Source organism: Microcaecilia unicolor, chromosome 6, assembly GCF_901765095.1.
Source record: "Microcaecilia unicolor chromosome 6, aMicUni1.1, whole genome shotgun sequence".
NCBI classification, from domain to species: domain Eukaryota; kingdom Metazoa; phylum Chordata; class Amphibia; order Gymnophiona; family Siphonopidae; genus Microcaecilia; species Microcaecilia unicolor.
In genome coordinates, this window is record NC_044036.1 from 309,834,212 (window position 1) to 309,860,500 (window position 26,289).

General features: G+C 42.6%; 1 protein-coding gene across 1 annotated transcript in view; it reads left to right on the top strand.

Moving 5' to 3' along the window:
* LOC115472552 overlaps positions 1–26,289 on the top strand; it is a 56,124-nt gene that overhangs the window by 13,039 nt on the left and 16,796 nt on the right. Inside the window, exon 3 of the mRNA XM_030206849.1 lies at positions 6,722–7,048. Coding sequence (XP_030062709.1) covers positions 6,722–7,048 — 327 coding nt within the window. The remainder of the gene's footprint in view (positions 1–6,721; positions 7,049–26,289) is intronic.

Below are 26,289 nucleotides of genomic sequence, written 5' to 3' on the forward strand. Positions count from 1 at the left end.
GTCTGTGCCCTGAAGAGGACAGGTACAAATCAAAGTAGGGTATACACAAAAAGTAGCACACATGAGTTTATCTTGTTGGGCAGACTGGATGGACCGTGCAGGTCTTTTTCTGCTGTCTTCTACTATGTTACTATGTATATAAATGTTACTGTGGCATCATGCACATAAAGGTCTATTTTATGAAATGGCATCTTAGACCTTTTATATGCTGAAATGTAAATCGTTATGTCCTGCCATTTTAGAAACGGAGACATCTATTTCTCCCCAAAGCTGTCACTGAGCTCCATATGCCTTTCGAGTTTCACTTTTGGGAGAGGTACAAACCATTGGGGATGATGGAGGTGACCTCCCCTAATCCCTCCAGTGGAGCGCTGCTGAATAGGACAACTTTTCTAAAACCTGGACATTCTGGCTGGCAGATCTAAATTCCAATGTCCATCTTTTTTTCTGAAATGGGGAATGAACATCTAAAGTTGCTGTTGCTGTGCTGCTTTTTTTGCATATCGGGGTTTTGCAGAATTGTGAATTAAAGCCTGTAACGCTGCCATAGAATTCAGTAGCTTGTGGCACAATCAGAAGTAGTTTGGGAAGGGAGGGTATAGGGAGTAGCATTTCTCTCCCAAAGGTTGTGGGTACTGATGCTTGAATTGGTCGCCTCCAGGAACATGTCCAAACTTTTTTTAAACCCAGATACACAAAGGAACATGGTTTGCGCATAGTGTGGGGCGTGGCTTGGATGAGATTAAAATCTATGCATGCATTCCCCCTAACACAGGAATACACTCATATGGGTAAAAATGTCCACATTGAATGTATACACTAGTTCAAAGGCGCATACGGGTTTTACAGAAGTGCTTGTTTCAGCCAGGGCTTTACATGAGGGATTCAGAGAATCATTCTCCTAGTTTCTGTTCTCCTCCCAAACGAAACCTAGTTATATCGGAGCTTTTCTACTTAATTGGTGACGTTTGCATGTGCAGATTTGTAAACTGGGGCACTACACTTCCGTGTGCTTTCATCCCTGCATGTGCCAGCGTGTACCTATGCTCTCCTGTAGGCAGTATAGAAAAGGCTCTGTGTTGGCAGATTCTTTTCTGAAATATGATTGGAACTGAGCTAAGTCTTAACCTGTAAACTCATCCAACAACTAGGAAAACAACCAAGTTTTATGAAATTCATAAGTAGGTCACAAGCTACTTGATAATACACTGAATCCTTCTGCTCAGTGTGCTGCTGTGGCTAGGAAAGCGAATAGAACATAGGCGGTCAGTGGCCGAACTGTTTGGGGAGGCTAAAGGGGGTGGGGTTAGGGGTGTGGTCAGGGGCGGAGCTTACATCCATAATTGTCTGACAACACACAGAAAAAAAAATAAGTAAAAATAAAAGTCACAATTAATACCTTTTATTAAATTTAGATATTAGATATGTATCATATGTCAAAGAATAAAGTGGTTGCTCAAAGCATAATCTAAGCACAATCGCTCAACTGCAAAACACAATGCACAACTTTGTGCAAAAACATACTCAGAACTTTTCTGTACCATAAATATTACACTGGGCAGAACCTAATACCCCAATATACCACCCATACGGAAAATGCAGACCGTCAACAATATGAAACAAGGGATCATAATATCACAATTCTCATGTAGAGCCACAAAACACCCTTTTAGGGTGGATAGTGTTCACAATGAGCTCCTTTTATTAATGACCAGATAGAGATAAGAGCTTTCAAATTTCAATTTTGGCCCAGTATAAGTCATCACAAACAAAATATAGGAAAATCAAAAGCATTAGGGGCTTATAGCCCATTTAGTTATGTTTAAACAAAAGAGATCTGCATGAAACAAAATATCAATTTTTTATTTTGACTTAAACCCTTCAGAGTCAGCACCTACTTCTCCTGAAATCCAACGTGCGTTGCGTGCCAAAATTTCCTCAAATTATTATGGTCTGGGTCTGGGAAGGAAGTGGGAACTCCTCAGACAGCCACTCTTATCCAGCCTTGAGCCTTCCTTACTCAGTGACGGCCCCTCCCGCGCATTCCCACCTATGCGGAACAGGAAGTTGCATCATGACGGGATGGGAGCTCTCGTAGGGAAGGCTGACTCTGACTGGCTAAGCCTGAGGTGAAGAAGAACATCATGATGACGATCGGTGGCGTAGGGTAGCCCGAAGCCGGTTTAAGGCGGATCAGCAGTGTGGAGGCAAATAGAGGAGGAGGAGGGACGCAGTGCGCTGGTGAGAGACCGAGTAGCCCCAGGCGGGCGGAACTGGGCATGGGCATGGCGCTCAGGTGATGGTGAGCCAGCAGCACTGCAAAGAAGAGAGAGGACTGGAGCCAGTCGACTGGTCTACTCTCAGACAGTGGCGTAGCCAGACCTGACATTTTGGGTGGGCCTGGAGCTAATATGGGTGGGCACTATGTATATAGGTATGTGTAGCACTTAATGATGGATTTCTAAGTAGTCTGCCCAACAGCTGCCCTGCATCAATATAAACCACATATATACTTAATAGAAAAACAGATATTTGTAATACAGTTACATTATCCCATATCTTAAACATGACCAGACATAAGTCTGCAATAATGGCAAACATCTCAATACACATAACAGGATCCTGCAATATAATTACAGCAATAGCATAGATCCTTCAAACTTTGCTTTATAACAAATGCCTGATTAAGTAAACTTTGAAGTCTTTTTCACTTCCTCTAGCTCTACTCTATCTCCCTTCTGATGCTGACAAAATAAAATGACCACGGTTTGGTACATATCCTTCAACTTTACATTATAATAAATATATATGCCTTATTAAGCTGTATTAATCAAACATTTAAACTTATTCATTTTCTACCTACTATGGAATTTGTCACATATAGAGGACATAACTAGAATGTTTCCTCTTATAGCTTTCCATAGGAAAAATGTATTTAAATTCGGGTAGCACCTCAATAATAACAACACAAAATCCCTTCACCTCCAGGTACTTTGTGAAGTAACAGAAAATCCTGCAAAGAAGCTTCTTGAGTCTATGTTTCAAACCTTAACCAATTCTGAATACAAATGCCAATAACAGTACCTTTAAAAAGGCAGCAGTGAATACACACAACAGCAATACGCATCTCATTGGAAAGGCCAGACAAGTCAGACTCCTAGATCCCCCACACAAACTACATGCCAGCAAAATCTCTCACCTGCTGGTTCACATGCAAAACACAGACCAACCCTCATCAATTATAGAATTAAGGACCAAAAATCAGAAATTGTCTTGTAGCCTGGCATCAGTCCTTCCCTTCCTTACCCCCCTATCCATCCTTGTAGCCTGGCATTGGCCTTTCCCTTCCCTATCCCACCATCCAGCCCTTCCCTTCTCTACTCTACCCCCACTATCCATTCCCATAGCCCAGCATCAGTCCTTCCCTTCCCCACCATCCATCTGATTGGTAGGCATCTGCCCCAGCCCTCCCTGCACGCAGCCTAGCATTAGCCCCCTTACCCATAACTCCCTAGTATGGCATCCCCTCACCCCCACCCAGAAACCTGTCCACATTAAATATAAAGCTTTTAAATAATAATATTATTATTATTTTAACCTGGGCACTGCAGAGGATGCACTGAGAGGGAAACGACGCAAGAGGAGATGAACCTGCCTGCGTGCTTGCCTGCCTCAGTGAGCACTGCTGTGCTGCCTTCACTTCCAATTTGTCGCGACTTGGAGAGGGGAGGGCGGGGGAGGGAGGCGACATGCTGGACATGGAGGGGAGAGAGAATTGCTGGACATGAAGGGGAGGGCAGAAGAGAGGAGAATTGCGACTTCAGGTAAAAGATTTTGGAGCACAGGAGCAGGAATGGAAGGGAGCGGGCAAGTGAGCCAGACCTCAGGAAAAAGGTGCCAGTACGCTGTACTGGCACAAAAAAAGCACTGTATGTATCCCTCATTGATAAGTCTCTGACTCTAAAGTTTAGCAATTTCATTAATACAAAATGTATTTTCACATATCACAAACTCTTCCTATCCGAGAATGTTTTATATAAAAACAAACACAAAAAAAAAGCAATCCGATTTTCACTTACCAGCTCTGTCAACACTATCCTGCTTATAATCGAAAGAGAAAAACGCCTATATTCCGACCTAAATCGGGAGATGGACGTCTTTCTCTCGCGGGTGCCCAAATCAGTATAATCGAAAGCCGATTTTGGGCATCTTCAACTGCACTCCGTCGCGCGAACGAATAAAGTTGATGGGGGCTGTCGGTGGCGTGGTGAAGGCGAAACTGGGGCGTGGTTATCGGCTGAGCAGAGATGAACGCCCTCGGCCGATAATCAAAAAAATAAAGGCGTTTTTAGCGAGAATTTAGGGCACTTTTGGTGGACCCTTTTTTTTCACGAACAGGTCCCCAAAAAGTGCCCTAAATGACCAGATGACCACCGGAGGTTATCGGGGATGACCTCCCCTTACTTCCCTAATGGTCACTAACCCCCTCCCACCAAAAAAACGAACTTTAAACACTTTTTTTCCAGGCTGTATGCCAGCCTCAAATGTCATCCCCAGCTCCATCACAGCAGTATGCAGGTCAGTGGGTGCAGTGGACTTCAGGCAGGTGGACCCAGGCCCATCCCCCCCTACCTGTTACACTTGTGGTGGTAAATGGGAGCCCTCTAATCCCCCCCCCCCAAAACCTACTGTACCCACATGTAGGTGCCCCTTTCACCCATAAGTGCTATAGTAATGATGTAGAGTTGTGGGGAGTGGGTTTGGGGGGGATTTGAGGGTCTCAGCACCCAAGGGAAGGGAGCTATGCATCTGGGAGGTATTTTAATGTTTGTTTCTATTTTTTAAAAGTGCCCCTTAGGGTGCCCGGTTGGTGTCCTGGCATGTGAGGGGGACCAGTGCACTACGAATCCTGGCCCCTCCCACGACCCAAAGCCTTGAATTTGGTCGGTTTTGAGCTGGGGTGCCTCGGTTTTGATTATCACTAAAAAACGAAACCGCCTAGCTCAAAAAACGACCAAATTCAAGGCTTTTGCCTGGCAGAAACCATATTTTCGAAAAAGAAAGATAGATGTCCATCTTTTTCGAAAATACGGTTCAGCCCGCCCCTTCACGGACCCGTTCTCAGAGATGGACATTCTTACACATAGGCGTTTGCGTTCGATTATGCCCCTCCACGTTAGCTAAACTTTCTCTTTGAACATACTGTTGGAACCATCAGCCAATGAAATGGCTTTTAGCTGTAGATATCCCAGGTTACCTGATAATTATGCACACATCATTGCAGTCATGCCCTCCTCTCGGTGTACATGCTCAGAAAAAAAAAAAAAACTTTGAACCATTTAAAGATTTTAACAATTACACCATTTATTTTTTATTTCTCCCCAGTCTCACTTGCACACTTCCCTCCAAACCTGTTCTCTTTAATTTGAATGTTGTTCACTTCAAGCTCACCCTGAATAAAAAGTTCTTCCCATACCAAAGACATATATAGCACTGGTTGTATTCTTTTAAACAACTTCAGCAGAGCATGCCTGCCTCAGTGAGCATTACTGTGCTGCCTTCACTTGGGCAGGGGAGAGAGGAAAATCACAACTTCAGGTAAAAGATTTTGCAAGTGAGCGGACCTCAGCTGGGGAGACTTAGCCTCCCCAAGCCTTTTATACCGGGTGCCTATGGAATAGAATGTTGGGTATTATTAGGAAAGGTATAGAAAACAGGTGTGAGGATGTTATAATGCCGTTGTATCGTTCCATGGTGCGATCACACCTTGAGTATTGTGTCCAATTCTGGTCACCGCATCTCAAGAAAGATAAAGTGGAATTGGAAAAGGTGCAGCGAGGGCGACGAAAATGGTAGCAGGGATGGGATGACTTCTCTATGAAGAAAGACTAAAGAGGCTAGAGCTTTTCAGCTTGGAGAAGAGATGGCTGAGGGGAGACATGATAGAGGTATATAAAATAATGAGTGAAGTGGAACAGGTGGATGTGAAGCGTCTGTTTACGCTTTCCAAAAATACTAGGACTAGGGGGCACGTGATGAAACTACAGTGTAGTACATTTAAAACAAATAAGAGAAACATTTTCTTCACCCAACGCGCAATTAAACTCTGGAATTTGTTGCTGGAGAACGTGGTGAAGGCGGTTAGCTTGGCAGAGATTAAAAAGGGTTTGGACAGTTTTCTAAAGGACAAGTCCATAGACCGCTACTAAATGGACTTGGAAAAATCCACAACTTCGGGAATAACATGTATAGAATGTTTGTACGTTTGGGAAGCTGCTAGGTGCCCTTGACCTGGATTGGCCGCTGTTGGGGACAGGATGCTGGGCTCGGTGGACAGCTCCAGGAGGGCTGTTTTAGGCCAGATCTAAATTTCTGACAACTCCATTCTGCTACCTGTAGCATTAATCTAATTGGTTACCATAAGAAACCACAAGCACAACCATTCATTGAGCGTTAAGATGAGAACCAGGATTAGCCAAAAAATATCTTCCAGCAGGAACTGGGTAGCTTGGCAACTCTGTTTAAAATTGTGAATGTGAGTAGCTGGGCCACAAATAGGTATTGAGAAGCTCTGGTAGAGGTAAGTGATGGAGCCTCTGAGTGTTAAAGATGAAGAAGACTTGTTAGTGACGCACATGGGGTTCTGGGGTACTGTCTGATCTGTAGGTTATTAATAAGAAGATTTTGTCCCTTTCTCTGCTTTTTCCTCCTTCTCACATAGGTTCAAAAGGTTTTAACTGCCCATCCCTTGTAAATGTAAAAGTCGGTGACTCGGTTCAGCTGATCTGCTATGCTTCTGATGATATTTGGAATGTGGTTGTGTATGACCCTCTGAATGGTAATGAAAAAATCATCGATACATATGAAAGCAAAAATGTCAGTGCTGATAAGAGAATTACCCTAGAGATTGGGAAGGCCTCACCACCATACAAGTCCAGCGCTGCCCTTAATATCCGCAATGTGAACATTTCCGACGCAGGCACCTACATTGTATTTCTTCACGCAGATGGGAGTTTTAAACAACTAGGAATTGAACTGAGAGTTGAAGGTAAGCTTAGAGACTAAATTTAAGAATGAAAAGACACAAAAGGCCGATGCACAGATGTTGTGGGCAACTGTGCGAGTTATGCAGGCAAATCTCTGTTTTTGCAAATCTCTATTTCTGCTCATGACTAAGGAAGCCTTGTACTAAAATGCTAAGCACTAAGGGCACCTTCAGTTAGGTCTCGGGACATAGCGTGCTAAGCATGGATTCTATAACGGCAATTACGCATGCTCCTGCCGCTGTAGAATACCAATGTAAGTCCGTATATATGCTCCTAACTTTAGACATCATTACTTATGCCATGTCAAAGGCTGTAAGCAGTTAAGTGCGTAAATGCTAGTATTCTGTATCATGCGTTCATAACTGCTAGCCACGCCCCTGACCCGTCCATGCCCTTCCCATGGCCATTATCAGTTTGCTATTAAATTAATTTGCTTCTACTAAAGCTTAGCTCGAGTTGTCTGCAGCAGGGCCCATAGGAATAAAATGGGACCTTCTGCAGATAACTCAAGCTAATCTTTAGTTAAAGACCACCTAACTCTTGGCAGGTACCGCATGCTCATTTTATTTATTTTTAACATTTTATATTTTGCACTTATCTGAAAATTCTAGGTGGATTGCAACTCAAATTCATAAAATGAAATCAACAAACATGACAATGACTAAACAAACAGTAAAACGATACAGATACAAATAAATACACTAGTCCTGCTTCAAATGGTCTCTACAACAATAATGGGGAGAGGGGCCGCGTAAAATTTGTAGTTACTGCATGGAAAAATCCCATGTTAAGCCACAGCAACTGCAAAATTTACTGCGCTTTTGAAATATTCTGGGGCATGGTTTTAGTTTAGCTGGATACCACCGAATATCACTGCTATCTGGTTAAACCTATTCAGCTAAGTTTGCCCATGTAGTTTATAGATCTAACTATGTCTTTAACCCATTAGTGGCCAACAAATATGGGAACATTGGGCACTAATGGGTTAATGAGGTATATTCAGTGATAGGCCTTTATTGGTTACTAGTAAAAATGGCCCGTTTCTGTATGAAATGAAACAGGCGCTAGCAAGGTTATTCCCCCCTCCCTCGCTCTCTCCCTCTGTCCCCTCCAAGTTCCACGGCCCCCTTTCTTCCCTTCCGATTTCTAGGCCTCCTCACTCCCCTCTCCCACTCCCCTGCAACTCACCACTTTGTCCATAAGTTTCCAGGTGTTCTGTAAGGGCCTGATTGGGGGTGCTGTTTTGGGGGTTTTTTTTGTTGTTTTTTTTTTACAGGTGGTGCATTCCACCCCCCTCCTCTCCTCTGAGTTCCAGGCCCCCCTCCCCTCTCCTCTGAGTTCCAGGCCCCCTCCCTCTCTCCCTCCCTCTCTCTCCTTCCCTCTGTCCGTCCTCTGAGTTCCAGGCCCCCCTCCCCCGAGTTCCAGACCCCCCGCCCCCCTCCAAAATCGGCACCCCCTCTCTCAGTCTCACAGACTCGTCTTTGCGATGCCTCCACCCGTGGTCCTCCCCGACACTGGCCCCGCCCATCCCCCTATGTGCACGTCACCCCGCCTCCAAAATCACCAACCCCCCTCTGCTACCCTCACCTCCCCCCCCTCTTACTGGGGTCCTGGTGGCAGCAGTGAAGGGCGAGCAGCAGGCTCGGCGAGTCAGCTGCCTTCTCTTCTCTTCGCTGTCAGCTCTGTCTGTGATCCCGCCCTCATTTCCTGTTTCCGCAAGGGCGGGACCAGAGTCAGAGCTGAGAGCGAAGAGAAGGGAAGGCAGCCGACTCGCTGAGCCTGCTGCTCACCCTTCACTGCTACCGCTGGGACCCTGGTAAGAGGAGGGGAGGGGAGGGTAGCAGAGGGGGGTTGGCAATTTTGGAGGGAGGGCGATGTGCACATAGGGACGTTTCTTCCCGCTCCCGCTGTTCTTCAACTGTCCGCTGTTCTTTTTGCCGGTCACGCACTACCCGCGTCTCTCACTGGGATCGTAACCACCTCCTGACGTCAGCAAGCAGGGTTCTAGTGCTGGCCAGTGACGTCAGCAGGTGGTTATGATCCCAGGTAGACACTTGCGAACGTTAACAGAGCAAATTATTATATTAGAAGTCTAGGAGACCTGTGGAGGCATATTTTCAAAGCACTTAGACTTACAAAGTTTCATAGTAACCCATGGAACTTTGTAAGTCTAAGTGCTTTGAAAATGAGCCCCATAGTTAAAGTTGTCTGGGAAAATATTCAGATAACGTTAATGATCATGGAAGCACCAAATATTTCCCTATAGAAAGCAGGTAAGAGTTATCAAACAGACCCTAGGGGTCTGAGCGACTGAGGGCCAGATGCACAAAGCTTACTATGCTATTAACATTTGCTTTAGCCTGGTTTTAGCCTTCTAAAGGTACAAGGAAGGGTGCAAGCGGGGAATGGGGGTGTTCACATGCGGGGGGAGAAGGGTTCCGATTCACTAGACCACCAGGGAAAATTTTTAAGGGGGGAGGGGGGAGGGGGTAGTCAGGGTCCACTGGACCACCAGAGAAATTTTAAAAAATGAAAAAGAGATTCGTGGGAGATGAGGGTTCACTGGACCACCAGGGAAAAATGTAAAAGCGTGGGGTCGGTGCATCAAGGCTGTCAAAAATGTGTTTGACAACTCGGATTCGCAAACAGCGAGCGATGCACAAAGGGGAATTTGCATGCGATCCCCTTTGTGCATGGCTCGCTGTTTGCGATTTGCTAAATTTTTGTACTTCAGACCCTGAGTAGGCCTAAAATCACAAATGTGGAGACAAACAAAGCAGATCAATCAGTGATATGGTTCAAAACTTTATTTTCAGAGATTCGCCCGACACAGACTGTGTTTCGCCCACAAGGGCTGCGTCAGGGGCTCTATAAAAGCAAATAAAATCAAATACAATTAAAAACATATATATTTGTATAATACTATATCATAAAGCGTTAATAATGAAAAAGAAACCATATCAGATATATAAAATCAATCAAACACTTGGAAGGAGAAATCAAATATCGTCGAGGAAATAAACATAAATACTTACATAAACCTATGTTTACAAACATACAAATTTAAATAACACAAATAAGACGTAGCCATAAATTCTCTGTTATGCATATGATAATAATCTGAAATAGAGATAACTGATTTAGATAGCATAAACACAATAGTCCAAACAATAATTAGCATAATGAAATATTATTTATACTTACATATATAAAGAATCAGACTCACAACAATTATAACAAAATACCTCATACAATTTTATCACTCAATAAAACTCACAAAAAAAAATATATATATGGCGATATATATTTATAATACATTTAAAATGTCAATTATAATTATATATATACAAAAAAGGTAAAATAAAATATTAAAAGGACCAAAATAAATCATATGATTCAACAAGACAACGGCCACACAGAAAAGATTCTATGGCAGTACTTATTTAAAATGTCATTTGTTATCAGTTATCTCTTTCAGAAAGGAATGGCATATATGTTGGATGAATACCTTAATATAAGAAGTCTATTACTATAATGTTACTTGAAAACATACATAATCAAAATAATAAAAAACAGATAACTCACAATAGTCCAAGCAGGACATGAGATTGAAACGTAAAAAACCAGCAGGGTGCTTTCCTCAGTCAAGATGAGGACACTGCAAACAAATTGCGAAAAGTGAGAGAAAAAAAAAAAAAACTTTCCATATGCTACTTAGAGACTTAAATTTTTATATATTAAAAGTTAAATCTTCCTTTAGTAATGATAATAAAACACCATAGCTGTTATCTTATTTAATAAATAAACAGAGTGCTAGCATAACACAAACAAGCTATATACATAAAGCTCTCAATCTCTACACTTACCTTAAGGAACCATTACTTGCTACAAAGAACTAACTATCAACAGTCCACTATAGAAAGCAAAGTGAAACTGAACTGAAAACATGGGATAAATCCAGAGCTGGCAAGTGTGCACAAACACCTACTCTGCTTGATTGCTCAGCTATAAACCACTCAGGGAGTAGCGTCTTTTAAACAAAAGTCAAGAAATCACCAAAGATGTAAAGGAACTAAAACCAATATGTAACATACCTCCAAAAATAATGCCGAAAATATTTATATGTATATAAAGATATAATAAATAACAATATTATAAAAATTTTACAACATTTATAAATATCAAACTATACAAAGGGTTTTTTTTAAAAAGAACTCCAACCAAACCTCTCAAACTCTACACATGCCTAAATAGGGCATTAATTGCTGCAAAAAGCAACAGTCCACTACGGAAATCAAAGTGAAACTGAACTGAAAGCATGGAAAACTCAGAGCTGACAAGCATACACAAACACCTACTCTGCTTGATTGCTCAGCTGTTGTAAACCACAAAGGAAGTGGCGTCTTTTAAAACAGAAGTCTTAAAACACCAAAATTGTTAAATGTCACAACCACTGCCAAATGAAACTGAGCCTCAGACCCTACTAACAGTCTTAATATTTAAGATGGAATAAAACCCTAGCACTTGTAGAAACGTCTAAATAACAGCATGTCCCTTAAACCTGGCACTTACTCAGCTCAATGCACAGGGTAAGTCTCTGGTCGCATCTCTCAGCTGCTGGAAAAAACAGAGTAAAGGAAATGACTTCTTTTATACTAATTGCATTTCACGGCTGACCGAATATGCAAGGCAATGCAACACCCTGTGATTTCTGTGCCCCCCCCCCCCCCCCCAAAAGACAAGTAAAAGATTTAAAAAAAAAAATATTAAAAAAAATATTTAAAAAATGGAGGTTAAGAATATATTAAAAATGAGAGAAAAAAATAAAATAAATTTTAAGAGTAAAAAAATATGAATTAAAAAAAAACAAACAAAAAAAAAAACCAGATAACATCTTTAAAGTTTTTTATCATCCAACATATAAAATCCATTTTAAAGAAACACAGATAAATCAGTGATCCCGCCCTCATTTCCTGTTTCCGCAAGGGCGGGACCAGAGTCAGAGCTGAGAGCGAAGAGAAGGGAAGGCAGCCGACTCGCTGAGCCTGCTGCTCACCCTTCACTGCTGCCGCTGGGACCCTGGTAAGAGGAGGGGAGGGGAGGGTAGCAGAGGGGGGTTGGCAATTTTGGAGGGAGGGCGATGTGCACATAGGGACGTTTCTTCCCGCTCCCGCTGTTCTTCAACTGTCCGCTGTTCTTTTTGCCGGTCACGCACTACCCGCGTCTCTCACTGGGATCGTAACCACCTCCTGACGTCAGCAAGCAGGGTTCTAGTGCTGGCCAGTGACGTCAGCAGGTGGTTATGATCCCAGGTAGACACTTGCGAACGTTAACAGAGCAAATTATTATATTAGAAGTCTAGGAGACCTGTGGAGGCATATTTTCAAAGCACTTAGACTTACAAAGTTTCATAGTAACCCATGGAACTTTGTAAGTCTAAGTGCTTTGAAAATGAGCCCCATAGTTAAAGTTGTCTGGGAAAATATTCAGATAACGTTAATGATCATGGAAGCACCAAATATTTCCCTATAGAAAGCAGGTAAGAGTTATCAAACAGACCCTAGGGGTCTGAGCGACTGAGGGCCAGATGCACAAAGCTTACTATGCTATTAACATTTGCTTTAGCCTGGTTTTAGCCTTCTAAAGGTACAAGGAAGGGTGCAAGCGGGGAATGGGGGTGTTCACATGCGGGGGGAGAAGGGTTCCGATTCACTAGACCACCAGGGAAAATTTTTAAGGGGGGGGGGGGGAGGGGGTAGTCAGGGTCCACTGGACCACCAGAGAAATTTTAAAAAATGAAAAAGAGATTCGTGGGAGATGAGGGTTCACTGGACCACCAGGGAAAAATGTAAAAGCGTGGGGTCGGTGCATCAAGGCTGTCAAAAATGTGTTTGACAACTCGGATTCGCAAACAGCGAGCGATGCACAAAGGGGAATTTGCATGCGATCCCCTTTGTGCATGGCTCGCTGTTTGCGATTTGCTAAATTTTTGTACTTCAGACCCTGAGTAGGCCTAAAATCACAAATGACTGTATCAGAGCCAGACATGAGAAACAAGTTTCACAGGGTCTCAAAGCCAGGACAGCTTATCTTTAAAACACAGAAGCTGGTGGTGGTCTTAACTGTCACGTTGATCTTTGGTGGTACAGTCTAGGTGTTATCAATACATCTCTGTTGGGCACCCAGTATGTCTCATCAGTTCTTATCAGAGATAGGCAGACTTTGGTTCTCACAGGGAAAACGAGCGCTATAGGCTCAGGGAGGAAGCATGGTTTAAGAGTGTAGTTTGCTAGCAAATATTTTTTTAAAGCATAGTGTTTGAGTTATTTTCTATTTGAAAAAGTTAACTCTTTCCCTTCCATTCCTCTGTACAAAGACTACTCTGTCGTTCTGTTCCTATGGAAAACTGATGATGACTTGGGACTTTAACATTTTTGTGGTAAAATTGGGCCTATCCTCCTAATTTGTTAGGGCTTATTTTCCAGTCTGTAATTTTTTTTGTTTGTTTGCTTCACATTTCTTTTCATACAGATGTTTAAATGCTTATTAATGCATGCTATTATTTATTTATTATGTATTTATTAAGATTTATTTACTGCCTTTTTGAAGGAATTTACTCAAGGCAGTGTACAACAAGAATAAGTCAAACATAAGCAATAGACAATTACAGCAGTAAAAATATTCAAATAACAACACAAAGTATGGCATAGAGGGGCATAATCGAAAGGGGCGTCCATCTTCGAGAAGGTCCCCGCGATGGGGCGGTACGAACCGTATTATTGAAAAAGATGGGCATCCATCTTTCGTTTCGAAAATACAGTTTGGACGGACCAAATGCCATGGATTTGGTCCTTTCTGAGATGGGTGTTATTTTTTTTTTAGCGATAATGGAAACTAAAAACGCTCATCTCAGAAACGTCGTGGGAGGGACAAATGTACAACACTACCATAGCTCTTAGGGGAGAAGGTGGCAACTACATTTGGGTACAATGGGTTTCTCCCATTTACCACCACAAGTATTACAGGTGGGGGGGATGGGCCCGGGTCTACCTGCCTGAAGTGCACTGCATTACCCACTAAAAGTGCTCCAGGGACAGGACTTGTTGCTGCTGTATAACCTTGACACAGTAGTTCACACCTGAAGACTAAACTCGCTGAAAACGTCCTTTATTTGAATAAGCACGTTTACTCACAGTTAACTGCAGATCAGAGGTTGTGCCCCACTGGCAACGAGTCTCCCTGGTACTGAGATTAGCAGTAGGTCCGAGCTGGCAGAATGGTGTACAATGCTCTCTTTCATCAACAGTCAAGGTAAGAACTAAGTGCTGTAACGTGGCTAACACATGAAAGGGATCTAAAAGTGTCTTACACAAATGGCCACTACCTCATGGACTACCGGAAACAAAACAGGGCACGCTCTGACCCTGTAAGCAGAGGGAAAAGCACCATGGAAGTAGAGCCTACCAACTACCAACATCGTGAGCATTTAACACAAGCTAGTGGAATCACGGAGCCCAATACCCTACACCCACCACAATGCTTTGCTGATGTGATTCTGCAGTGCCCATAACAGAAAAGGTGTCACACTCACCAGAGGATAGAACACATTCTGCTGTCATGGAGGAGGGTACGGCATTTGAGGCTGGCATACAGGCTGGGAAAAAAAGTTTTTTAAGTGGGTTTTCTTTGGTAGGAGGGGGTTAGTGACCACTGGGGGAGTCAGGGGAGGTAATCCCCGATTCCCTTCGGTGGTCATCTGGTCAGTTGGGGCACTTTTTTGGGACTTGGACCTGGAAAAAAAGGGTCCAAATAATGCGGACCAAATTCTCATCAAAAACGCCCTTCTTGTTTCGATTATCAGCTAAAGACTCCCATCTCTCCTCGGCCGATAACCACGCCCCAGTCCCACCTTCGCCATGCCTCCGACATGCCCCCGTGATCTTTGTTCATCTTCGTGACAGACTGCAGTTGAGGACGCCAAAAATCGGGTTTCGATTATACCGATTTGGGCGCCCACGGGAAAAGGATGCCCATCTCCCGATTTGGGTCGTAATATGGGCGTCTTTCACTTTCGATTATGAGGCGGATATTATACTACTTACAGTGTCAACATAATACGTAATAAAACATTTTAATAGACAGCATAGGGAATAAGCAAAGATGGAACATATAGATATGTAAGAGAAGTTAAAAATAAAGGAGGAGATTCTATATATGGCTCCTAAAAATTCAGCACTGACTAAGCGTATTCTATAATCGGCACCTAGGTTTAGGCACCAATTATAGAATATGTTTAGTTGATATTTCAGTGCCAATATCTGTGCATATTCATTTGCGCCAACGAAAAACAGGTGTAAATCTCAGCTTGTAGATTAAGGTGCAATGGGCCATATTCTATAACTAGGTGCCTAAATTTTGGAACGTCTATAAAATGCCCATAACCATGCCACTTTTTGCCTCCACACAGAAGAAGTTTGCACATTGTTACAGAATACACTTAGTGAGTTGTGTGTCTAAATTCTAATGGATGCCAGTTACTGCACATTATTGCTTGTTAAGTGCTGTTATCAACACGCATTAGCTTGTTAAGCCAATTTAGTTATGCGCGGTGTTATAGAATCCGTGACGATTTTAGCACCTAAATCTAAGCACACTGTATAGAGTCCGGGGGAATGGGACTAATTTAAAGAAAGTTGCATATGAAATCAGAGAGGTGCTTAAATATTCTCAGCTAGATGTCCTGCTACAGTATGTCCATCCGTTGCCACTCCTTGTGTGTGTGAGACTAGCAAGTTAATTAGTTCTTCCATTAAAGACTTGATTGAACAGCCAAGCTTTCACCTGCTTCCTGTAGTAGAGATAGTCTTGTGTTAAGCAAAGTCTTTCAGGGAATACGTTTTTGAGTTTGGGAGTTACTCCAGAGAAGGCTCACTGGCAAGTATCTCATTGTGTAATGTCCTTTTGGAGAGGGTGTAGTTAGGGATACTCCTTGGGAGGACTTTAGTGTCCTTGGAGGTGTGTGGAGGGTGATCCTGTTCTTCAAGTATTAAGGGCTATTTCCTTTAAGGGCCTTGAAGATCAGACATAGAGTTTCATTTTTTTTTTTTAGACTTAACACATGTTAATGTGTAAAGTTAATGCATGTTAAATTGATTTAGCATGCACTAATCAGTCAATATTCAGTTGGCGTAAGTCAGTGTTTTTTATCCTCCCTCTCCACACACCCCCTAACAAAGGAGGTTCCACCAACAAGCTCTGAACCCCCTAACATGCTTGATTTCCCTCCTGACTCCACCCTCAAATAAGTCCACCCCCCCCCCCCCCCCCCCACAGGCCCCTTCCTATATCTCAGCAGGCCCTCTGGGCCTACTCAAAACTAGAGGTCAAGGTAGCTATTTTTAATCTGGATCTACCAGAGTTAGGAATGAGTGGGGTTGTTCCTGTCTGGATGACCACTAGACCATCAAGTATGTTAAGGTAGGCTCATGAGGGATGGGGTTTTGTAGGGTTGTGGGAGTTGGGCCCACAGGGAGCCTTTTCCAAACCATGTTCTGGAGGAAATCGACTCTTGGTGGTGGTGGGAATTGGACTATGTTGTAGGTGGAGTCATGTTGGGAAGGTTGGACCCACCTTGATCCAACATCCCTTTCTTCCCACCTTGCTTCAGAACCAGCCGCAGCCCCCAACCTCCTTATAGGTCAGCCCCAAGCTGAAGTCCTATAGGACAAAGACCCATGCTGAAGTGCTGCAGTGTCTCCCCCCCCCCCCCCCCTTCGACAGGAAGTGTGCCTCGGTGGGGGGGGGGGGGGGGGGAGGCAGGACATAGCAGTACTTCAACTCAGGCCTGTACCTAGGGCCTACTGAGTGCTCACTCTTAGGACCAATGTGCAGGGCTGCTCCCCCCCCTCCCCATTGTGCCACCTTAGGTGATTGCCTGGTAGGGCAGGCACTGACTGAATGGGCTGTGTTTATCTACGTAAAGGGGTTTTATACCCAGTATGTTTGTTATAGTCTGGCTGTGCTTTTCTTTAAGCAGTGGTGGTGGTTTTTGTGGTGAGACACCTCTCCAAGAAAAGCAGAAATGAAATAATTTCCTAGGTTTGTCTGAGCTTGGCAATTAGCCAGTGCATCTCTAGTTTTGAAAGACTTTAAATTAAATATATATTTTTTATTTATATATTTATATCCCGTTTTTACCCAAAGTAGGTAACAAGAAAAACATACATAATTAATAAAACACAAAATCATGACCACCAATAAAAATGATTCCTCCAGGAAGCAAGATGGCGTCCGAGTAGGAGGTAGAAGCAGCTCCATCGACTCACTTTCATTTTCCTGCGTACCCTAATTTCCATATTGATATTTATGCCTAAAAGAAGGGGTAGACAGAGGGCTTCCCCAGCACCCTCTGTGCAACCTTATCTGGGTCCGATGGATCGCTTCGCCACTCGGGGAGGAGGAACAGGGCAGAACGCTTCACTGCAGGGAGGGACAGGGAGAGGTGAACCGCTCTCCCCGCTAGAAGGAGACACCATATTGAGCCCTGAGAAGCGGAGTCCCCCTGTGATGCCGGCAACGCTGCAAAATGGATGTCCCAGATCGCTAAGTCCCGAAGTGGGGGAAACTGATCTGGGAGCAGGGGCAGACATGAGCAGTGGAGCGCCGAGTCCAGCGACGCAGGAACTGTTGGATTATTTGTAGTAAATAATTAGCAGATCTTAGTACACACAGCTTCAGCTTTAGAAATGTTAATTTCTTTCTTCATCTCTCTCTCATTCACCCCTGAATAATTCACTGCTGAGTCACTTTAAAGTTGAAGTAACAAAACATCTGTTTACTCACAGTTTGTAGTTAGATTATAATCAGACAGGCTTTTATATACATATTACTATACATTTGTATTATCAGCTCCTTCCATGTGCTTAGATGGTAATGGATGCTCACACCACCATAGATCCTCTCAGGTTAGGAGAGATCATGAGCTCCATGTGCTCCATGTGCTGCATCTGCTGTGTCTAACCCCCACAGGAAGTTGCATAGCTATGTGACCTCTCTAAGTAATTCACATCAGAGGTCACAGAGTAATCACAGAGAAATAATAGGTGACAGGCAATGCATGTAAAATACAATTACATTCCAACAAACCCCTTCTCATGCATAACTGTCATGCAATTATTTATTCATACAAAGTCCAAGCTTTATACGCAGATTCACAAAATGTTCTCTGGGTAACGGTTTGGTCATGATGTCAGCTGTCATCTCACTGGTGTGACAATAGTGTAGACTGATGACCCCTTCTTTCGCCAACTCTCGCACGTTGTGGTATTTCGTTGCGATGTGCTTGGTGCGTGACTGAACCTTGTCATTCTGTGACAGTCGGATGCAGCTCTGATTATCTTCCATTATCTGGATTGGTCTCTTTTCAGCTATTCCGAAATCCAGCATAAGTTTTTCAATCCACATCAGTTCTCTGCACGCTTCCGATACGGCCACGTATTCAGCTTCTGTAGAAGACAAACTCACAATACTTTGTTTATGACTGGCCCATGAAATTTGTACATTTCCATACATAAACACATATCCACTTGTGGATTTATAATCAGAATGATCCCCTGCCCAATCTGAATCACAGTAACATATTAGTTTTGGATTACTATTGGCTGAAATCTTTAATTTACAATCAATGGTACCCTTTAAATACCTTACCATCCTTTTAACTGCAGTCCAATCTGATTTGGTAGGTGAGCTGACCCTTCTGCTCAAAATTCCTACTGCATTTGCTATATCAGCCCTGTAGGTGGTAGCTAGATATAAAAGCTTACCTATGGCTGATCTATATTGGATGTTATCTGGTAAAGGTTCTCTTACTGTTTCATCCTTCAGAAAATCAGTGATCATGGGAGTGCTTACAACTTGGGCATCTTGCATACCTAAACTTTCAATAAGTTCATTTATTTTCTGCTTCTGGCTTAGAAGATAAGAACCATCATTTTGTTTCTCAATTTCTATACCAAGATAGTATGACACATTACCCAGTTCTTTTATCTCAACATTGTGGTTTAAACACTTTACAATGTCCTTGTACTCTTGCTCACTTTTGCTTGCAATGAGCAGATCATCAACAAAAGCTAAAATGTATGCATATTGTCCATTTGTGCACCTAGTGTACAAGCATTTATCTGCTTCACCTTGCTTAAATTCTAAATTTGTCAATATTTCATGCAATTTATCATTCCAACATTCTGCACTTTGCTTTAATCCATAAAGACCTTTGTTTAATTTACACACTAGCTGTCTTTGTTTTGTATTTATGAAACCTGTTGGTTGTTCCATGTACAAGTCTTCAGTTATATCTCCGTGAAGAAACGCTGTTTTCACATCAATGTGTTTGACTTGCATGCCTTTTGAGACTGCAATGCTCAGAAGTGTTCTGATTGTCGTGTGTTTCACTACAGGTGCAAACACTTCATCAAAATCTTCTCCATATTTTTGAAGATATCCCTTTGCCACTAATCTGGCTTTATACCTTTCCACTTTTCCTTGTGCATTCCTTTTTAACTTGAATACCCATTTGCATCCTATAGCTTTCTTGCCAGGAGGTAATTTTGTAAGAATCCAAGTATTATTTTTATCCAATGCATCAATTTCTTCTTGTGCAGCTTTATGCCATTCAGCAGCTTCTTCTGCTGGCATTTTCTCAATCTCATCCCATGTTAAGGGCTCTTGAGCTTCTGCTGACTTTGTTAGGTAAGACAGTCTTGGGGGTGGAACACCTTTGTTTTCCCTGGATGAGCGTCTGACAACAGGTTGGTCTGACCTTTCCGCATCCTCAAAATCTGAGAGTCCTTCTCCAATTGATTCCCCTTCTCCAACTGTACTGTCTTCTTCAATGATCCTTTCTGTGTCTGCTTCCTCTGCCTGTTCCTCGTTAGATACAGGTGAGTTGCTTTCAGACATCTGCCTTGGTATGGCATTTATATACACTGGCATGTCTATTATGGTTCTAGTTTCATATTCTGGATGATAAGGCTCATCTGGGATAATCCAGCCTTTATCAACCCTTTTGTTTTCATCAAAATATGTAACATGTCTTATGCCAACAATGCCAGTTTTCAGATTCAAAATTCTATATCCTTTGTGTCCTGGAGTATAGCCAACTAAAATGCCCCTTTCTGTTGTGGAATCCAGTTTATGCCTTCTTTGCTTTGGTACATGAGCATATGCTGTACTTCCAAATGTTCTTATGTGTGACAGGTTTGGCTTCCTACCATGCCATGTCTCATGTGGTGTGCGCTGAGCGCCTTTAGTTGGCATTCTGTTTTGTAGGTACACTGCTGTGAGAATGGCTTCCCCCCATAGTCTTTTAGGGAGATTGCTATCTGACAGCATACATCTGGTCATTTCCACAAGTGACCTAAATTTTCTCTCTGCAACAGAATTTTGCTCTGGTGTATAAGCTACTGTTGTGATATGTTGAATGCCTTCTTGTTCTAGAAATGTGCGCATGCTTTGTGAAGTGAACTCACCACCATTGTCGGTCTGAAGAACCTTTGGTTTTCTTTCAAATTTGTTGCTCACCATGGCTACGTATTTCTTCAGCATGTCTGTGACTTGACTTTTTTCTTTCAGCAAATAGGCCACACAATATCTAGAGAAATCATCCAAGAATATTAGCACAAATCTGTTATTTCCCAATGATGGGATATTAAACGGTCCACATAAGTCACTGTGTATTAAGTCCAGCACTTTATTACTCCTATTTCCTGTGTATGCAGGAAATGAGGGTCTCACACCTTTTTGAGTAACACAGTCTATGCATTTCTCCATTTACCAGCATTTGCACTTATCTGAATGCCGGTGGCCAGTTGCTTACTGTAAAGATCCTGGATCACCTTAGAATCACGATGTCCCAGGCGGCGGTGCCAGATTTCCAGACTACATTTACCATCATTCTTCCTTACTTGCGCCATATGTGAGGCTTCACCTGAAATGCTCAGTTTATAAACATCATTATGCATAAAAGCTTCAGCATACACTTCATCATTTTTAGAGATTGTGCACTTACTATTTTCAAAATGAATCACAAATCCCTTCTTATCTAATGTAGATACACTAAGCATATTGCAAACTGCTTGGGGAATATACAAGACATCACTTACAGGAATTTCTTTAACTTCATTAGACACTTTGCATTTTAAGAATCCAATACCTTTTGCTTGGATCTTAGCAGTCCCTGCGTTTGCAGTTTTAAGAATACCTTCCTCTGGACACATTTCCTGAAAGAAATCTTTACAATTGGTTAAATGGCATGTGCTCCCCGAATCCAAAATCCAAGTACTTTCATTTGAATTATTATTTACCATAGTCAAAGATTTTTCTGCCATTAGAAAGCCCTTGTGTTTATCTTTGTCCTTCATACATTTCCTGGTAGGAAAATTCTTTTGTTCCATTGGCTTAGGTGAGCTAGAGGGAGTGTTTTGTGTTTCCTTACACCATTTAGATACATGTCCCTCCTTTCCACATGAGTAGCAAATCAGCTTGCCCTTGGGTGGAGTTTTCCCATAGCTCCGCCTTCCTCTGTTCTTTGCCAAGAAATTTGTTTCATTTCTCTCTGACTTGCTTTGAGAACACATCTCCTCAGAATCATTTATTATGCATTCCTGCCTTAGTTTTGATGTTGCCTGTTCAAAAGATTGCCCTTCAATGGCCTCATTTACAGACCTAAAAACATCAAACTTCTTTGATAGTGAGGTAAAAAGAAATGCTCTTTTCAATGCATCACACATGGGAATTCCAGAAAGTTCTAGCTTTTGAAATGAAGACATAAGATGCATAATGTGATCATTACATTTACTTTTATCCCTTAATTTGGTTTCATTCAACTCTGCCAACCAAATTGGTTGCTGCTTTGCATATGTAGTTGCATACATAGTTCTCAGCTTACATAAAATGTCCTTTGGTGTATCTTTTCCCTCCACTAATATGGCTTGTTTCTCTGAGAGAGCTTCCAAAAGCATGCACTTCACATAATAGTTTGCATTGTCCCATTCAGCCATATTTTCAGCTGTTCTGTCTTGGTCTAAGCATATATGTAATCCTTTTGCTCGAAGGAGACATATGAATCTTAGTTCCCACTGCCGATAATTAAACTCAGTTAATCTAGGCACCTTGAGAGAATAGAAAAATGGTGAATTTCTTCCCTCAGCCATTTTCTTAGCCTTCTGTCTGCTGTGTGGGGGGAGAGAGAGACAGACTGAATCTTTCCTTTAAAACTTAAGAGAAAAATGTGGCCTTTTTTTTCTGCCTGGTAATATTTCTCTTCTTTTTCAATTCCTGGCCCTGGGCCCATAACCCTTTTGTTGGATTATTTGTAGTAAATAATTAGCAGATCTTAGTACACACAGCTTCAGCTTTAGAAATGTTAATTTCTTTCTTCATCTCTCTCTCATTCACCCCTGAATAATTCACTGCTGAGTCACTTTAAAGTTGAAGTAACAAAACATCTGTTTACTCACAGTTTGTAGTTAGATTATAATCAGACAGGCTTTTATATACATATTACTATACATTTGTATTATCAGCTCCTTCCATGTGCTTAGATGGTAATGGATGCTCACACCACCATAGATCCTCTCAGGTTAGGAGAGATCATGAGCTCCATGTGCTCCATGTGCTGCATCTGCTGTGTCTAACCCCCACAGGAAGTTGCATAGCTATGTGACCTCTCTAAGTAATTCACATCAGAGGTCACAGAGTAATCACAGAGAAATAATAGGTGACAGGCAATGCATGTAAAATACAATTACATTCCAACAGGAACGCGACGCTGTGAGTGCCACAGGAGGTGAAGGAATTGCAACGGAGGGGAGAGAGCCTGAGTCTAGGGGAGAGATTCAGGAAGTGAATCTGCTACAAACTAAGGTATTAGCGACGGAAAAGCCAGAAGTAATTACCCTGGGAAACACATGGAATGCCTTGGTGAGTCTGGAAAACTCCTTTATTCAAAAAATTTCCTCTGTTTTAAAGCCTATTCAAACCTTTTCTGATAAAATCGAAGTTGTAAGGAGGTTGGAGGGTCTAAGCAGCTCAGGAGGAGGTATGGGGCCAGACTACATTCCCCACAAGGCCCTGAGAGAAGGGATCGGGGTGGTAGGTCCCAAAACCCGGTATGGCCCCCACGTGGAAGGGAGGGGGAAAAGGACTGGAGAGAGCAGCTGCGATGGCAGGCGAGGGCCAGAAGGGGGAGCAGGGATGACAAAGCTCAATACCCTTGGGTTAGAAATCAGTACAAGATTCCTTCCACCTGGGAGGGGGAGGAGGTCTCCAACCAACAGCCTAGCAGAGAAGCAGAGTTAATGGAGTGCTTGGAGGAAGGAGAGGCTGGAGAGACCAACACACCAGGTTTGGAGGAACCAGTGGACATGGACTGTAATTGTACTTTGGGGCAGAGTTGCAGGGACTGAAGGCAGTGGGTGGTCACAGGAGTCAATTAGCTGTGTTGTGGGCGGTGTACGGCCATTCTGCAACCACCCAAGCGGAAAGACTTTTAAAACTGAAACCCAGGCTGTTGAACTGGGGGAGAACTTGGATTTAAAGGGAAGTTTTTCTGGTTGCTTTATTTTGGAAACCGAATGGGACTTTAACCCCTGGAACTGAGATTTGGTGGAGGAGGGGAAATAAACTGTTGGGAACTAAAAGCTGTGTTTTCTGGAAGGACTTTTATTTGTGGACTGCTAAAGGGAGCCTACCACCCCTGAAGGTTTGCTACCGGGATTACAGATATTACAAAGTAATGGAAAAACAAATTCAACAAACTAAAGTGTTTGAACAGTCTATTAAAACAGAAACTGATAAGATTAGAGCTGGTCAAATGGCACTAAAGAAAGAAAATGTATTTCTACAAAGAAAAATAGAAACTTTAGAGAATCAACAACGGATGAAAACTTTAAGACTTATAAATTTTCCTAAAGTGCCATCTGTGGCCCCTTTGTTAACTTTTAAGAGATACCTCATGGAAGTCTTGAAAATTTCTGACCAATTATATCCGCCGATCTCAAGAATTTATTATTTAGCGCCTTATATTAAGAATCTACAGATCAAGTTTTAACAGCAGGATCGGAAATACCATTTGAGGAGTTAAATTTAAATCTTTCTCAAACAATAGAAAATGAACTATTAGGCGTACAAGCAGCTACTTTGATAGTGGATTTTGTGTTACAGCCTGATCGAGATAGGATCTTAAAGACCTTTTTTTCTCACCGAGAGGATATGTTTCTTAATTGTAAAGTTAAGATATTTCCAGATATATCCAGACAGACACAGAAAAGGCGTCAATCCTTTCTGAAAATTCGCACATGTGTCCTCCAACTAGGAGGATGTTTCTGGCTAAATTTCCCCTGTAAATGCGTGATAAAATTGCATTCTGTTAAGTATGTTTTTTACGAAAGTGAGCATTTGCAGACCTTTTTGGACTCTAAACAAGGCCCGGCTATATCCTCGCCGTTAGCAATTCCCTTAATATCTACTCCGTAAGAAATATAAGCTCGGGTGGTAAATACTCCTACTATTTTCCTTGTATTATTATTATTATTATAACCTTGAATTGTGCCTTGCCTTTATTGTGGACTGGAGATGTATATGTCACTTAAGAAAAAATTATTCTTTTGTGTAATTTTTGGAGTTATAATTGGTGACATTATTCTTTCTGTACAAGAATGTTTCTTGTGAATTATTTTGAAATCAATAAATAAATTCCTCCAACTACCTAAAAACAATCATTATAATATCCTTCATTCCTTCCATAAAAGCCTTCAAAAATGTGGGTTTTCACACCGCCTAGTGTCCGTCTCCAGCAACTTGGAGCTGGCCCATTTGGTAAAGAGACAACGTTGTTTGGTTCATTACATCAGGATATTTTCATACCAGACTGTTATAACAAATGATGTGTGAGAATGGCTTGGTGGGGAAGGTGAGATGAGAGAGCCTCACATTATTATAACCAAGAGAAGTGGTGATCTTTTATTATTTAACATAGAAACAGAGAAATTCATGACAGATAAAAGCCATAGACCTGATTTTCAAAAGATTTATGCTCCTAAATATCAGACCCTTTTCTAAACTGCACTAAGCAGGGGCGTAGCCAGACCTCGAGGTGGGAGGGGGCCAGAGCCCAAAGTGGGGGGTGGGGGTGGCACATTTTGGTCCGCCTCCCTGCTGCCGCCCCCCCCCCCCACACACACACACCGCCGCCCAGCCACTCCCAACCCACCGCCGCTGCTGCACATACTACTACAGAAGCAAAGGTGAAAAATTTAAAGCAAAAGTAGAACCTGGGGGTAGAACTTAATCATTCCGTTCACAGCATTTTGTTTTTATGTAAAAAACCATGAACAGAATCCATATTGTTTGGATTCTGAAGGGCAATTCCATCTGCCCTCTTCACTCACCTAAAACTGAATAATACAACATTAGCATTACGAAAAAGCAACTAGGGGCCCCTTTTAGAAAGCAGCGGTAAGCCCAACGCGGGCTTACCGCTTGCTACAAAGAAAGTACTGCCAGGCTACCGCAGCAGCCTTGCGGTACTTCCCACCCCCAGTGCGCCGTCCCGCGGGAGGTGGTGGAGATGAAAACAGTAACAGAATTCAAACATGCGTGGGATATACATAAAGGAATCCTGTGCAGAAGGAATGGGTCCTCAGGAGCTTAGCTGAAATTGGGTGGCGGAGCCGGTGGGGGGAAGAGGGGTTGGTGGTTGGGAGGCGAGGATAGTGGTGGGCAGACTTATACAGTCTGTGCCAGAGCCAGTGGTGGGAGGCGGGACTGGTGGTTGGGAGGCGGGGAATAGTGCTGGGCAGACTTATATGGTCTGTGCCCTGAAAAAGACAGGTACAAATCAAGGTAAGGTATACACATATGAGTTTATCTTGTTGGGCAGACTGGATGGAATGTGCAGGTCTTTTTCTGCTGTTATCTACTATGTTACTAAAAATATATTTATTTTTGTAGCGCCGGTGTGTACTCGATGGTAATCTAGCACCGGGTTAGTGTGGGAGCCCTTACTGCCATCTCAGTAAGGGTTCTCCCCAAACTGGCCACGTGGCAAGAGTTCACTTGCTGCACAGCCATTTCTGTAAATAACGAAAGACTTTTCTTTTAGCCGCTTTGATAAAAGGGGGCCTCGGTGCAAGTCAAAAACACGCACTGACACCAGCACAGGCCCCATTTTGCCGCAGCTTGGTAA